Genomic DNA, 16,976 nt, shown 5'->3' with positions numbered 1-16,976 from the left:
CCAATTTTTAGGAAAATGTTGAATATAAAACTCCATCTGGGCATACCCAAAACATGTGGGGTGATTGTTGGTTGGTCAGAGTAGCTAGTTCAAATGGTCCATTTGGTAAATATGTTGTGGGAGCATCTACATATTGTACATTGGACTCATGTCTTTTTTCATGGGACTTCTATAGTAAAGATATTATGACATTCTAGACTGAATCAAAGGCTTTCACTTCAACATCTAGTACCATGTCTCTAGTTTTTGTTAGGAGGGATGTCTAGGGGAGAAGTTTTGGCTTTGTGAATGTTGTGCCAAAAAATCAACACTGGTGGTATAGGCCATATGGGACTCTTTTCGTATCCACTTCAAGTCCCCAAAAGATAATTAGTATTTATGATATCCATCGTGTAGATCCTATGATCAACTGGGAGACACAAAGGCATGTAGCAAACATGAAATATTATAGCTTGCTGCAATGGAGAAATAAAGGAAAGGTAGTTGTATCAAAAACTGAGGCTCTCGGCCTTTAGCATGTTAATTCTATGGATCCTCATCCTCTACAATCCGTTGTTTTTCCAGGTAGAAATGTTTCAACTCTTGATGTGCATAATTTAGATGTTGAATGCAATGGTGGTGTAAGACAAAGTTATGGTGAGAGATTTTTGTCTGGGGGTATGTTTTTGTGTGTATCACAAGTAATTTTTGGGTCAAATAATCATTAGTTGTCACATATCTTAGAAAGGTGAATGCGTAACCAATCTTTATTTTCCAAATGCAAGGAAATTTCTTCAGAAATGGAAGGTAATGACGGAGTATTCTAAACCCAAGGTGCAATCAATGTATTAGACTTATGATTGCCTTCTAGAATAGGCCTCAAAATCCCAACTTTTGGAAAGACTGGGAAATAAATTTATGCTCAAGTTGATTCAATTTTTGGAGGGGTTGTAAATACAAGGTTCTGTTCAAAGGCACCAGTTCGATGGTACATAAATGGTCTATTTGGAAGGGAAAGTTTATTTGTGTTTATGTGTTCCCAGTGTCTAATGCCCACTCTGAACAACTTTATGCAACTCAAGTCTAGTGACCTTCCAACTTGATGGTGTCTATTAATGGAAATGGGATATTTGATTTTTATTCTTATTAGGAGGATGGTCCGCATTTTCCAAAAATGAAAGAAAGGCACGCTTAAAATTAACATGACTAATAGCAATATGCCATGTGTACCATGACCTTTAAGTGTTCATCCATACTGTGTCAATTATGGTATCAAACAATAAAGTTTTTCATTTGGCTTACAAGTCACAACCCACTGGACTTAGTGCTCTTATTGAAACCCATATGCAAAACATGATAACAATAATTTAACAGGGTACTCTACAACCCCCATTAATGAAGAAGAATAAATATCAAGATAAATTCTACAAATTACATTGGAATCTTGACCATGCAACCATGGGGTAAATCTCTCTCTTTTATGATTACTTGGTAGAGCTCTAGACTAGGCCCTTACCTAAGCAAAGAAGCCCAATTCTAGTGAAATCAAAGTAGCCCAATTCAAGTGAAATCCTTAGAGAACTTATTTAATAGACTTCTTGAGCACTATGCCACATATTCAAATGGCTTAAAATTTCTATGAGCAATACTGCATTAAAAGGGTGACTCCCCATTCTCAGAAACACTGAAAGAAAACCAAATGGAGAATCTATTTTCACTAGCTTCTTCAAGTCTTTTATTATCTCAGGCTATGTGAAGCCAGATTCACATTGAAAATACTGCACAACAAGCTGAATCCTATTGTAATATGTACCATCTCTCCATGCACTGATTGCCTTCTCATAGAACATCCTATTGCTAAAACTCATAATACAGAGACCACTGGGCCTAAGACTCATTCATAATTGGTTGTCCAGATTTCATTCAAGAATAGAATTTTTAGGGAATATGCAAATAAAGATTCTGTTGCAATTGGTGTCAAAGCTGATAGACTATTACTGCTTGTCTATGTGGGTAAGGGTAACCTGTTAGCACAAGCATCATCTCCATCCGAGCTGAATGCCAAATACTGAAGCTAACCACACCATCAGAAGGAAAAACACAGTCCATTATTACATATGTATAAAAATGATAGGAAAAATACAATTTTTACATTAACAATAACACAAAGCAGTTATGTTACATCAACTACAATAGAGCTAAAAGCAGTTCTGTTACATCAATTAAAATAGAAAAAGATGGCATTAGACCATGTCTAGAATTTGAAGTTTAACTAATTTTTTTTTAATGTATTTTTATAATGAATAATTTTTTTAAAAAATAGCTAAGAAAAATCACAGTAATTTTGGTCTACATACATTTATTTTGGTGTACATACATTTATGTCAACCACTATAAATTAATTTATAATCGATGATTGTAGATATGTAGGTTCGGTAAAGTTGATTCCAGTTAAAGAAAACCCCTTTTCAACCCTGCAAAGTATTGTTTTCTGTTGAGGAGGAGTTGTTCCTTCATCATGATGGTAAGGGTTTCCCTATCCATTGCCTCCAAAATGTGTTAGACAATTAATGAGAAATGTCTTTTATTTTTAGGATTTTGCTATCAATTATCTCCAAAAAGTTGAGGTAATTGTTGGCTTATTAGAGCAACTAGTTCAAATGGCCCCTTTGGTAAAATTAAAATAGTAAATGATCAATATTCTTAATGATGGAAGCAATAGCAAACTTGGTGGTAGAGTGGTAGTTACAACCATGCACTCACATATTTTTCATAACCGAGGAAGATTTCAAAAGTTTATATTAACAAAGGCAAGCGAAATCATAGGCTACTTGCAATGATGGGAGAGAAAATGCCCCTTTAGCTCCTCCTTCGTATCATGTACCAATGTTGGGTTTGACACATACTGTGCAAACTTCACTGATCCAAAAATCAATCAAACCATGACGGATACGTAGACTAGAAAGTCATCAATTTAAACATCTATATCAAACAGGTTGGGAGGTTTACCAAGTGAAAAGTAAATAATAAAAGTGAATGGAATATGAACTTTGGAATTTGTTTGACCATGACATATGATTTAGTAATTTTTTTTTTCTTTTCTTTTTATGTTGTTGCTTTGCATTTTATAGTTAATGGTTATGCATGAAAACGTTTTGTGCTTATAAAATTTGGATGTAAGTTATCTTGAATCTTTCAATGGTTTTTATTTAAAAAAATGATGGGGGTAAATACTACGAGATGTAGTGTAATGTATGCTACTGTTTCCTACATATTTATTTAGAACTTTAGTTTATTACTTACTATTTTATTTATTTATTTATTATTATATTTATTTATTTAGAACTTAGTTTGTTATGTGGTGTAGTGTATTTAGATAATTTGTATTTTTTTTACTACTATCTTTTCTGCTACTCTTTCCTACACTCTGCTTTACAAAGTTTTTATATATATTTATTTAGAACTCTATTTTATTATTTACTATTTTATTTATTTATTGTTATCCCACTTTCAGAATTTCTATATATATTTATTTAGAACTTTAGGCCTTATGGAGTTTCTATATATATATATATATATATATATATATATATATATATAACTTGCCTTGCATAATTTCTATATATATTTATTTAGAACTCTAGTCCTTACGCCTTACGGAGTTTCTATATTTCTATTTCCTACCCTCACGCTTTACGAAGTTTCTATTTCCTCAGGAGTTTCTATATTTCTATTTCCTATGCTTGTGCCTTATAGAGTTTCAGTTTATATTTCCTACACTCCCGCCTTACAGCGTTTCTATATTTCTATTTCTTAAGCTCCGGCCTTATGGAATTTCTATTTCCTACACTCTAGCCTTACGGAGTTTTTATATGTATTTATTTATAACTCTAGGCCTTAGAGTGTTTCTATATATATTTATTTAGAACTCTAATTTATTATTTATTATTTTATTTATTTATTATTATCCCACATTACAGAGTTTCAGAGTTTCTATCTCTTAGCCTTACGGAGTTTCTATATATATTTATTTAGAACTCTAGGCTTTAGAGCATTTATATATATATTTATTTAGAATTCTAGTTTATTATTTACTATTTTATTTATTTATTATTATCCCGCCTTACGGAGTTTCTATTTCCTACACTCCCGTCTTACAGAGTTTTTATATATATTTATTTATAACTCTAGTTTATTATTTATTATTATATTTATTTATTATATTTATTTAGAACTCTAGGCCTCATGCGTTTCTATATATATTTACTTCTATTTCCTACACTCCCGCCTTACAAAGTTTTTATATATATTTATTTATAACTCTAGTTTATTATTTATTATTATATTTATTTAGAACTCTAGGCCTCACTCCGTTTCTATATATATTTACTTAGAACTCTAGTTTATTATTTACTATTTTATTTATTTATTATTATTATATTCTCTTGGGCCTAACAAGGGTGTCGACGAGATTTGTCCCGTGAACTCAGAAATTTTCTCTTTTCACATATTTGATAGTAACATGAAACCATTTATGTGATGTCTTAAATTATCATTATTTATAAATGATCATTTATAAGGGTATAGTAAAAAAATAAAATTAACTTAACCAAATTTAAGTTAATGATATCTGTTATGTTTTAGATTATAATTATGTATAAGTGTAGAGTTTTTTTTTTTGGCTTGATTTATAAAGATTTGAACATCAATTTTTATAGTTTACATTATACTTCATAACATAGTAGTGTCTGATTGAATTTCTAAGTGCACAACAAAATAATAATATTAATGTAAATAAATGTGAGTGAATGGTATACCTTAGGGTACTTTAACTATTTTATACTTTTCTTTCATAAAATTCGACAAGGTTTTCCTTTATTTAAAAGTTTTTTTTAATTTATCAAGAATTTAGTTTATTGATTTTTTTAATTAATTGGATTATGCAAATTTTCATGACTCAGACTTATGAGTTAACAATTTTAACAAATCTTTAGATGGTTAAAAATATGTTTACGAAAAAGATTATTCAATTTTAACAACAAAAGTTAAAGCCATTATAACGAAGCTCATTGTGCCACTTCCAGGAATCGAACATGGATAGGGAGGGTCCCAATAATTCCTTCAAACCACTCACAATACGCCCAATCAACATAATTATATGTTAATAATTAGATAACATATATAAAATATGGACAATTTCACTTATATAAATATTACACGTTATGTGATATATCATATTAAATAATAATTAAATACGAAATGCAAAATAAAACATTTGAGTCATGAGGTAATGTCTAATCTAGGCCTTGATTAGACACTACCTAGATGCATATAAGTCATTTGGCTTGGGCCAAGCGAGTCCTTAGCATGACTAACTTTTTCCCTAAAAACTTTCCAATGAATAACCTTTATAACACTAGCCCTTAGCATGATTGAGATTTCCCCAGAGACTTTTCAATAAATGACTTTTACACCACTAAATACTTTAACATAACACCATGTCACCATTTACTATACACTAAATAAATAAAAATGATATATATTTTTAACAACATTTCTCTAAAAAATTAATTAAAATACACTAAATTACTTATATACTTTCACTATTCATTGAATTATTTTCTTTTCCTTAAATTTTTTATAAACATTTAGTACTTCTGAACTTTAATTAAAATTTAGTTTTTTATGAACATTAATTAATATTGGTGTCGTTTCATATTAAAAAACGTTAATGTAATTAAGTCGCTGATTGCTGGTTATATTATTAACGATTCAAATTCTAGGCCAAGAAGCTCACGCAGGATAAGGCAAGGTACCGAAATCAGCATGTTAACATAATAATCAACGTTACTCACCAATCATAAGGCATGGTACCGAAATCAGCATGTTAACATAATAATCAACGTTACGTAATTACCATAAACTAAATTACAATAATATGCGTGTGTTATGCGTGTGTTTTTTGGCTAGATAATGTCAGTGTTGATATAATTCACACACCTAATCTATGACTGGATTATCTAACTGGATTTTTGCTAATACATTTTTTAATCACCATTAAGTGTTTTAATAGAACACCTTTTTACATTTTATTTTCTAACTCAAATAAATTAAAAAGATATATATTAATAATAACAAAATCTTTCGGAAAAAATCATATAAGAGTAATATCATCCACGTGTTTCGAACCAACCAGTGTGGTTCATCTTCAAGATTCTCTAACCCAAATAAACTAAAAAGTTATATATTAATAATAACAAAATCTTTCGGAAAAAATCATATAGGAGTAATATCATCAACATGTTTCGAACCAATTAGTGTGGTTCATCTTCAAGACAAGATGATGAATCAAATCCATGCAATGAAATAAATAGATGAAGAAAGTAATGAACTAGCAGTTAGAAAAAAAAGCTAGTTTAAGTAAGGATAATTATTTATTTATTTATTATTTTTATTTTTTTTTTTATTTTATTATATACATCCTAGTGTCTTGGTTCATTTATTTATTAAAATTCGAATCCCTAAGAGTATCTCCATAGTAATATTAATTTTTATAATATAAATATATTTAATTTGATGTTATTCTAAATTCATATATATATATATATATATATATATATATATATATATATATATATATATATACACTTATTATAGCATTTTAATTTTTAATCTAAAAAATAAAAATAAAAATAAAAACAATAAAAAATAAATAAAAAATAATTATTCTTAGTCAAACTAGCTATTTTTTCTAATAGCTAGTTAGTTGCTCTTTTCATCTATTAATCTGATTTATCATCTTGTCCTAGAGATGAACCACACTAGTGGTTTGAATAGCATGAATGATATTACTCATTTTTTAAGAAGAGTTTTGGCGTAAATCACATGTACAAAACCTTTGTTGACTCGTTTTGAACCAACTAGTGTGGTTCATCGTCAGGACAAGTTGAGGAGTCACATCATGGCTGCAAGTTAAATAGGGAGAGTAGATTTTTCAAACGGCTAGGTGTGACCATTAACGACTAGATTATATAATAATATTATAATGTTAATTATAGTGAAAGTAACCAATTTCCTTCTTAATAAACAATTCCATAATTTATATATTATAATATATTATATAATTGAATCTTATTCTATTTCCTTTTATTTATAGATTTCATTATTAAAATAATTTATTCAATTCTTTTTAATTTATTTAATCATTTAAATTAAATAGGGATAAGATATAATCAATCTTGGTCTAGTAAAGGGTTACTTTATCATTTTATTATTAAATTTTATTTTGTTATTAAGTTAATTTGTTGAGTTCTTTTTAATGAATTTAATCATTTAAATCCAATAGGGAAAGGATATAGTTAATCTAGGTGGTTTTTTTTATACATTTATTAAGGTGAAGGTAAAAAACATAATATCAAAATTATAAATAAAGCCATCTAATGGAGCTAGGGATGTAAGAACAAGTTGAAATTGATAATATTAAGATATTATTGATATGGTACTATTAAAAATATTAGAACAAGAGACAAAATTCTAAATACAAGAAGGTCAAGAATAGGACAATTAATAAAATAAATTAACGAAAGGAGAAACCTAGGAGGATAGAAAAGTTAGGGCTCAACGGAGAAGGATAAGGGATAATACGGAGAAATACAGGGAAACCTAGAAAGCTAGAAAAGGTCAAACAAGGGAGGAGGGGGGGAAGGGGAAGGCATGACTAGGAAGAAAGGGCAGGGATCTAGCAACTACTAAGCTAGAAAATTTCAAACAAGGGAGGAGGCAGGGGGAGGAGAAGGCATGACTAGGAAGAAAGGGTAGGGATCCAACAACTACTGATCTTCCAGCAGTCATCTCTATTGAGATTGTTTGGCCTTCTTTCAATTATGATATTATTGATATGGTACGATTAAAAATATTAGAACAAGAGACAAAATTCTAAATAAAAAAAGGTCAAGAATAGGACAATTAATAAAATAAATTAATGAAAGGAGAATAGGGGGAAACCTAGAAAGCTAGAAAAGATCAAACAAGGGAGGAGGCGGGGGGAGGGGAAAGCATGACTAGGAAGAGAGGGTAGGGATCCAATGACTACTGATCTTCCAGCCCTTGCTTCCCATATTTCCCCATATTATCCCGTATCCTTCTCCGTTGAGCCCTGACTTTTCTATCCTCCTAGGTTTCTCCTTTGGTTAATTTATTTTATTAATTGTCCTATTGTTGACCTTCTTGTATTTAGAATTTTGTCTCTTGCTCTAATATTTTTAATAGTACCATATCAATAATATGTTAATATTATCAATCCGGGCTTGTTCTAACATCCTAGGTCCATTAGATGGCTTTACTTATAATTTTGATATTATGTTTTCTACCCTCACCTTAATAAATGCATATATATAAATAAATAAATGAAAAAAAAATAATTAATGTTTAATAATAATTTATTAATTCCATGTGATTATTAGTTAGATTAAATCATTATTAAAAAAAAACACCTAGATTGAGTGTATACTTTCCCTCTTGGATTTAAATGATTAAATTCATTAAAAAGAATTCAATAAATTAACTTAATAACCAAATAAAATTTATAAATAAAATGATAAAGTAACCCCTTTATTGGACCAAGATTGATTATATCTTATCCTTATTTAATTTAAATGATTAAATAAATTAAAAAGAATTGAATAAATTAATTTAATAACCAAATTTATAAATAAAAGGAAATAGAATAAGATTCAATTATATAATATATTATAATATATAAATTATTGAATTATTTATTAAGAAGGAAATTGGTTACTTTGACTATAATTAACATTATTTTATTATTATATAATCTAGTCATTTTATATAGCCATTAATGATCACACCTAGCGTTTGGAAGGTCTCCTCTCCCTATTTAACTTGCAGCCATGATGTGACTCCTCAACTTGTCCTGATGATGAACCACACTAGTTGGTTCGAAACTCGTTGATAAAGGTTTTCTACATGTGATTTACGCCAAAGCTCTTCTTAAAAAATTGTTATGGATCACAGAAGCCTCAATTCGACAATATTACTCCTATATATTTTTTCCAAAAAGTTAAAAAAATATATATTTTTAACAAAATTCCCTTTAAAAATTAATTAAAATAGTCTATGACCAAATAAGTGAAAAAGATATATAATTTTAACCCAAAAAAAACCCATGAAATATGTACAATTAGTTGCATACTTTCACGATTAATTGCATTATTTTATTTTCTTTGAATTATTTATAAAAATTTAGAACTAGAGGATGATTATGAACCTTAATTAATATTGGTATCCGTTTCATATAAAGAAACTTTAATGTGATTGTTAAATTTATTTTTTCAGCTTAGTTGCTTATTGCTGGTTATATGATTAACAATCTAAATTCTGTGTCAAGAATCCCACTGACCAATGATAAGGCAAGTTACCGAAATCAGCATAATAATCAAGGTTAAGTAATTACCATAAACTAAATTACAAGAGCATGTAGCGAAAGCATCGCTACGAATATTAGAATACCATAAACTAAACTACAATAACATGTAGCCAAAGCGTTGGCAGCTAAATTAAAGCCATTAGGGAAAATAGGAAAGCCACTGTACATAAAGCCCCACGGTACCTAGCCTCTTCCTACGCTTCATCGCTGGACTTCAGTGGAAAGCCTACCCTCAAGCTTGGATAAGCACACAGCGGAACTTGCCTTGGAATCGTCAGCCCACAAACTTCCGTCATATCAAGCCGCGACGGATCACCTTCAACTCTCCAGTTAAAAGTGTGCATCAGCTGAGCCACTGCGAGTTCAATGGTGGGAATAGCCATGGGGGCCCCTGGGCATCCTCTCCTTCCTGCCCCAAACGGAATCATACGGAAGTCTGATTGATCTGCTGAATTCACATGTTCGTCCTTCATGAATCTCTCAGGCTTGAATTCGGAAGCATCTGCCCCCCACACATTGACATCCCTTCCTATAGCCCACACATTCACAATCAACATTGCTTTCTTAGGGATAGAGTATCCGCCTGCTGTAACAGCCTCTACAGATTGATGAGGAATGGCTAGCGGAACCGCTGGGTATAATCTTAGCGTCTCTTTCACTACGCAGTGGAGGTATTTCATCCTCACTACATCGGATTCAATCACTTGGCGATGTTTGCCCACTACATCTTCGATTTCTTGCTGCAATCTCTTCATGGCATGTGGATGCCTCAGCAGCTCACTCATTGCCCATTCTAACGTAGTTGATGTTGTGTCCGTCCCGGCTACGAACATGTCCTGCATACAATTAATGCAAAAAATTGATTGATTTAAGTTCTAACGAATGATGATAAAAAATGATAATAGAATGGCCCAGGGCCTAGAGACACACCATCACAAGAGCCTTGATAGTTTCCCTTGTGATTTTGGAGTTGGCCTCAGCTTTCTCGAGCAGCACATCCACGAAATCTTTGACGTGAGGCTCTTCGTCTTTCTGGTGATTGGAAGTCGCGGCCATGCGATGAGCAACGTGGTCGTCTATTATTTTCTCCACAAACTCATTGAATGTTTTATGGATTTTCTTCATGCGCCGCTTGATACCTTGCGAATCAAGCCAATCCAAATAGGGAATAAAGTCTCCGATGGGAAAAGCCCCCACCGCAGTTATCAGGTCTACTAACAAATCCTTGAAACCTTTGAAATCGCCACCCAAATCATCGTCAGAAAATGTCCTCCCCGCCAGTATCCGCCAAATTATATTGGAGTTGAGAGTAGAGAGGGCCTTGCTAATATTCACACCCATTATTCCGCTCTCACTCTCCTCCCAAAGTGAACGGATCATCGCAGATACTTCTTCCTCTCGCACACCCTTGAACGACTCAATTCTTTTGGCACTCAGCAGTTCTAACACGCATATTTTCTTCATTTCCCTCCAGTGATCTCCATAGGGAGCCAACACCACATCTTTAGAGTTGAAAACCAGTAATCTCCCAGCGGCTTTTGGAGGTCGGCTGGCAAAAATCGAGTCATGAGTTTTGAGAAACTCTTTGGCTATGTCAGAAGAAGAGACGACGACGGTAGGGACAGAGCCTAAGCGCAGAAAGAAAATGGGGCCATATTTATCAGCAAGGGCTTTAAGAGCACGGTGAGAAGGAGGGATCAGTTGGAAGAGATTTCCGACGATTGGCCATGGAAAGGGACCTGGAGGCAATCTGGCCCCAATCCTTCTCTTATGCAATAAGAGTATGAAAAATAAACACAGAAATAAACCAACAATAGCTGCTGTATTAGCAGGCAATGTAATATGAAATTCCATATCGGACACACGTTGGTAACTGACACATTGAATGAAAGGCAGAAGCGTATGGTATTTATAGCCGCCATAAGGTCTATCAAAGCTCAGTTTATCCCGATAATATGCGTCAAGGTAAATGGTAAGTGAATTTCAAATAATCTTGAAGCAAATGGTAAATAAATTTCAAATAATTCAAAACCATGCACAAATCTATTTTATTGGATCTTAAGAAAATATTAGATTATTCAGAATTTTTCGATATTTTATTTTTAGGCTAAAAAACGGTAAAAAAATTATTTTTTATATTAAACTTTCTTATGGTATGAAAGTTAAAAGCCTGGTTTATTTGGATTGATGGTGCTTTTAGAATGGTTTATTATTTATTTTTATTTCAATAAAATTCATTTTTTTAGTATTATTTAAAACAAAACAAAAATTGAATTTTTAAAATTGACCTTGATTGTATCTTTTTATAATATCTTAGTTTTTTCTTTTCATTCTCATAAGTCCATTATTTTTCCTAAAATTTTGAAATAATAATAATTTTAATATTATTTTTATTATGGAAAATCATCTCTTTTTTTATTTAGCAATGGTTTAACTAAGTCAATACATCCCTTAGCTGAAAGTAGGGATTTTGGCTAGAGTTGAAAGTAATTTTAGGAAACCTCTTTGTTTTCATGATACTTACCTTCTTCTTATATAAGATACCTAGTTATAGCCATGCTTTCAATGGGGAAAGACTATCTTCAATCATGAGGACACGATAAGGAGTGTTACATTTAATCTTGCTATGTTAGGTTATGAACTACCTTAATGTGTGCTCTATCCTCTTCCATGTATCTTAATAGATATTGCAGCCATGAACTTCACACCCTTATAAAATAATAAGAGTGATAAGAGTCTCAAAGAAGAGTTTATTTTTATTTCATATCTAAAAAAAAACTATGTAATGATGTAAAAGGAGGCCAAAGTCATAATGCATGAGCTGTCCAAAATAATATTGGAAACTGACCAACGTCGTTTTGGCAAGAAGCGTTTTACATTTCTGGCAAACTTTATCGTCTACCAATATAGTTGAAAAAATATACCATTTTCCATGGTTGTGATCTGTGTTTGATGGTTTTTGGAATGGTTATATTGAGTAGAAGGGTAGCATTTGGTTTGTTGTAATCAAATTTCCATATTTTTTCACTCTAATATGATAATATTTTTGAACGTTTTATAGATGTCAAAGTATAGGCTGCCGATAATATTAATAATAGAGATATAATGACGAGATGAGTGTTTTGAGTTTATAATTCCCGTTTCAAAGTTTACATAGCTCAATGCACCCTCAACAAGTCTAACTCCTCCTAAGTTGCCAAAGTCTATTCTTCCATTCACTTTATGTGATGTTGTGGGTCATGCCACCAATAATTATCGTAAACTCCCTCATGTCAAAAATGTGGTCTCTGACACCTTCCTTGATTATAACATTCTCGAGGTCCATTCCACCTTTACTAGAGAGCCAAGAAGAATTGATAATTATGCACATATCACCCCTATCCTTTCTGTGATAATTGATGAGCCCCAATTTTGGTACAATTTGGGCTCATTGTTGGCCTATTTTGCTTGCTCAAACCATTCATTTTTATTGTTTATGCATACACTTCTTAGTTTATTCATGTTGTTTGTAGGAGAAAGGATAGGCACTTTATCCACATAGCTAATGCATTGTGATTCCAGGTTTTGGCATTAAAAGGGAGCAAAAGACAACGAAAAGGTGGCAAGGAGACAACGAGTTGGCATTGCTGACATAAGGAGAGGTTGTCCACGGTTTTGGGGGACATTCCTCGTGATCCTCACCAAGAACTCCGAGCCCACTTCAGCCTCCCTCCGAGCTTAATACACGGCCAGCTGTTCTACAGGAACAGCAGTTCAAAACTGCTCTACAGGAAACAACGTTTATGACCATCCTACAGGATCAGCAGTTAAACTATAGATTGAACAGCCGAGCTCCTAGAATCATGGATATCTGTTGGAGCATCGTTTTGTATAAGTATAGAAGCCTTAGCCTTGGTTAGGTTGTTGAAACTCTCGTATTACTATTGTAATTTTGGAGCACAGCTCAAGTCTCGTTCTCTTTTGTAAGCCAATTTGGCATGTTATCAGATTATGAATAAAGAAGGCCACTTTTGAGTTAGTTCTGAGTTTTGTCAAGGAGCTATAGCTCTCAGGTGAGGGCCCAACCTGAGAGCCATAGTCCTCCTCCGTGTTGTAATGCATTTACCATTAGTTCCAGCACTTGAGTTTGTTTAGTTTCCTATGCAATTCGGATTTCCAGCTTGTTGGTTTAGTTGTTTTCATTAGCATAGATAGGACTGGTATGAGGCTTTTCTTTCAGTATTCGAGTTTGATAGGTTGGTAGAATAAATCTCTTGGAGCTCCATCAAAAACAGGTTGCAAAAGGCTCACTGCCATCTCACCGTTGGGATTTGTTGGCATTATGATTCAAGTGTTGTCCTTGATGGCAACTCACTCAGAGGTTGGTACAGATACTCAGAAGTTGGTTCAGGTGATGGCAACTTACTCAGAAGACAGATCCTAGTACAGCTTGCCAAGGAAGTTCATACACGCAGGTTTGTTAAGCCCAAGTCGCGTGTACACGCAGGTTGGCTTCAGAAAAAGCGCGTGTATGTGGAAAAGCACCTTTGGTCCATGGCGGTTAGTCCTTGGAAGTTGTGCCTATGGTTTCGGACCATTGTATCTCGACGGGCGTGTCGATCCCTAGTTTTGAAGTTGATGGTATTGTGTTTCTATGGTTTTGGCTCTTGGTATTGAACAAGGCCTAAGGCTATATAAGGAGAAGATCACTAGGCAAAGAGTAAGCGTGTGTGGGTGTCTGACGCAGTGAGAGGATCTGGTATTGCTGGTTATCTGTTCGGGACGCTTGGCAAGGGTCGGATCTGACAGCAAAGGCAGAAGTAATCATTTCTAGATCTGCACGCGGGTTGCCTTTGGAGAAAGCGCGTATACACGCGGTTTTGGTACAGTGAAGTAGCGTATGCATGATAAGGGTTGATATTTCAGGTTGTTGCTGATTCTGGTGGTTGTTGCAGAGTTCTAGATTCTGGTTTGGGTTCTGTGTTCTTGATGACAGGGTTTCAGTGATTCGGTATTGGGTTGTTTAATGAATTATGATGCAAGTATAAGTTGATGATTGTATTGCGGTAATGTTTGCTTTGTACTCTTGGATCCAGTCTGAAAATTGATGAAACGTGGTCCCTGAAGGTTGTAGGGTCAGCACCTACGTACTAGTAAATGGATCAGCTAGTACAAGAGCTGAGGGGGTTGTAGCTCCCTTCCAAAAGTAGTTGGAAAACGAGAGAGAGGGTTGTAGCCCTCTGCAGGTTGTAGCCTGCATACTGGTAAAGGACTGCACCAGTATATTGTAAAAGAAGTTTCTCATTAAAGAAGAAAGAGACGAATTGCAGCAGGTGGTTTTCACCCACATTGGGTTTCCACCTTATATCATGGTGTTCATGTGTGTGGCTCTTGTGTGATGTTCTGTTCTGTTATACTGCACCTGTTTACTGCTAAATTGCTTAATAATGTTCTGATGCATTTACTGAAGATAAGATTAACTGAATCATAAGATATCTGCATATACGCTAGTTGCTTTAGACACAGTCGCGTGTACACGCGGGTTCACTTAACTGAAGTCGCGTATATGTTTCTGAGTATGAAATTGAAAAGGTTTTATTGATCTGATAATACTGATTCACCCCCCCTCTCAGTATTATTTCCAACAATTGGTATCAGAGCAGGTCCTTCAGAGGAAGCTTGATCGCTTGAAGGAAAAGATCCATCAAAATGGCTAATCCAGAAAGAGAGGCACACATCAGGCCACCAGTCTTTGACGGGAACAATTTTACTCACTGGAAGATAAGAACCACTGCATATCTACAGTCTCTTGGAGCAGAAGTTTGGGGACTCATAGAAGGAGGATACAAATTCCCATCAGCAACTCCTACAGATCCAGCAGAGAAAAAGCAATATGAGCTCAATGCCAAAGTAGTTAATGTCCTATTGAGTACTTTGACTCAATCAGAATTTATGAAGATCATGCATCTCAAATCAGCTAAGGAAATATGGGACAAAATCGTTACAAGCTACGAAGGAGATGATCAGGTAAAAATAGCGAAGCTTCAAACTCTCAGAATCCGGTATGAAACTCTTAAGATGCGAAGTAATGAAAGCATAGCTAATTATTTCCTGCGTATGGATGAGATTGTGAATTGTATGAGGGATCTGGGTGAAGAATTTGAGGAAGTTGTCTTAGTTCAAAAGGTTTTGAGATCTCTGTCTACTAAATTTGATTCTAAAGTATCTGCCATAGAAGAAAAGGAGAATGTGCGAAAAATTACCATGTCACAGCTTCACGGGATCTTAACTGCTTTTGAAATGCGACTAGAGGTACCACCAGAGGCCGCATTCGAAGTGTCAGAGGAAGAAGATGAGGTAAATTTTGTCAAGAATCTTGAACGGGGAACTGGACGGTTCAAAGATAAGCTGCCTTTCAAATGTTTTCTATGTGGTAGAGTTGGTCACTATGCTGCTAGATGTCCTCATAACAAAGAAAGGATATATGAAGAAGATGGTAGAAGCTATTATTCCCATATTAAAAGTTCATTTAATGATAGTGAAGATATTAGAAGTCTCATGGCGCACAAGAAGAAGAATGCTTCATCCAATGATAGCGAGGATATTAAAAGTCTCATGGCACATGAAGAGAAGAATGCAGAAACTGAAGAAGCTGCCAAATTAAAAGAACTATTGGAAACAGAAACCAGGGTAAGGGAGAAATTGCAGGATATAGCAAAAGATCAGAGCACAACTATTCAGAGACTTGAATCAAAGATCCTCTCTCTAAAAGAAGATCTTGAAGATCAAGAACATGAAGTGATCAAACTAAAGCGACAAGTAGAAGAAGGGAGAAAAGTTGAAGAAGACCTAAGGAAGCAGTATCTGAAAAAGGAAGAACAACATCAAGTTGAGGTAAATATCTTGAAAGGTAAACTAGAAGAAAAGGATAAGCTTTTACGATTTCAAGATAGTTCTAAAGTCTTGGATGATATTCTTAATAGTCAAAGATCTCCTGCTATCAAGACTGGTCTTGGTTTTCATGAATATGTTGAAGGTGAATCTAGTTCACAAGGTGAGACAAGAAACTCTAATGAGAAATCTGAAATGCTCAAGGAACAACCAAGAAAAGAAATTCCTCAAGGAAGATCCTTTACTCCTAACTATGGACGTGATAGACGATTATTTCCTCCGCTGAATAAAGTTGAATGTTATGTATGTCATAATCTTGGACATGTTGCAGCCAGATGCAGAAGTAGAATGGTTCAAGAAAGATCATCTCATCCCAGGTATTTCAGAGGGTATTGCTTTGCCTGTAATGCATATGGACACAAAGCAATTGATTGTGATAGAAGGAACATGAAAAATATAAGGTGTTATACATGCAACAACTATGGGCATAAAGCAAGGGAATGCAGAAGCAGATTTCAAAATTCAAGACAAGGGGACCATACATCATCACAGTTGCAGGAATTGAAGAAGACAGAAAGGTGTGGGACAACTCAGTCAGCTGACATAACAGACACAGGGGAATCTGAAAGTGATGAGATTCAGTATTCCATCCTGCATACGCTGAGATAATGAAGACAAGTCG

At 33.7% G+C, this 16,976-nt stretch overlaps 1 protein-coding gene across 1 annotated transcript; it reads right to left on the bottom strand.

The window, feature by feature from the left end:
- Window positions 1-9,442: 9,442 nt before the first annotated feature.
- On the bottom strand, window positions 9,443-11,297 carry LOC149252233 (cytochrome P450 750A1-like). Its single transcript, XM_089456632.1, has 2 exons — window positions 10,355-11,297; window positions 9,443-10,260 (listed from the first exon to the last, which is right to left on the bottom strand). Exons 1-2 carry the CDS (start codon window positions 11,276-11,278, stop codon window positions 9,619-9,621), a joined length of 1,566 nt encoding a protein of 521 aa, XP_089312758.1. The 5' UTR covers window positions 11,279-11,297; the 3' UTR covers window positions 9,443-9,618.
- Window positions 11,298-16,976: the final 5,679 nt, after the last annotated feature.

Source organism: Pinus tabuliformis, chromosome 7, assembly GCF_031772625.1.
Source record: "Pinus tabuliformis cultivar Carrire ecotype Pingquan chromosome 7, CPIR1, whole genome shotgun sequence".
Taxonomy (NCBI): Eukaryota; Viridiplantae; Streptophyta; class Pinopsida; order Pinales; family Pinaceae; genus Pinus; species Pinus tabuliformis.
The sequence above is the reverse complement of the archived record's forward strand: the minus strand, read 5'-3'. Positions and strand labels throughout refer to the sequence as shown.

Excerpts from the sequence above, each read along its gene's own strand:
- LOC149252233 (XM_089456632.1), bottom strand. The coding sequence starts at position 11,278 with ATGGAATTTCATATTACATTGCCTGCTAATACAGCAGCTATTGTTGGT. Across the intron at positions 10,261-10,354 it reads CTATCAAGGCTCTTGTGATG|GACATGTTCGTAGCCGGGAC; the intron begins GTGTGTCTCTAG and ends AATTGTATGCAG.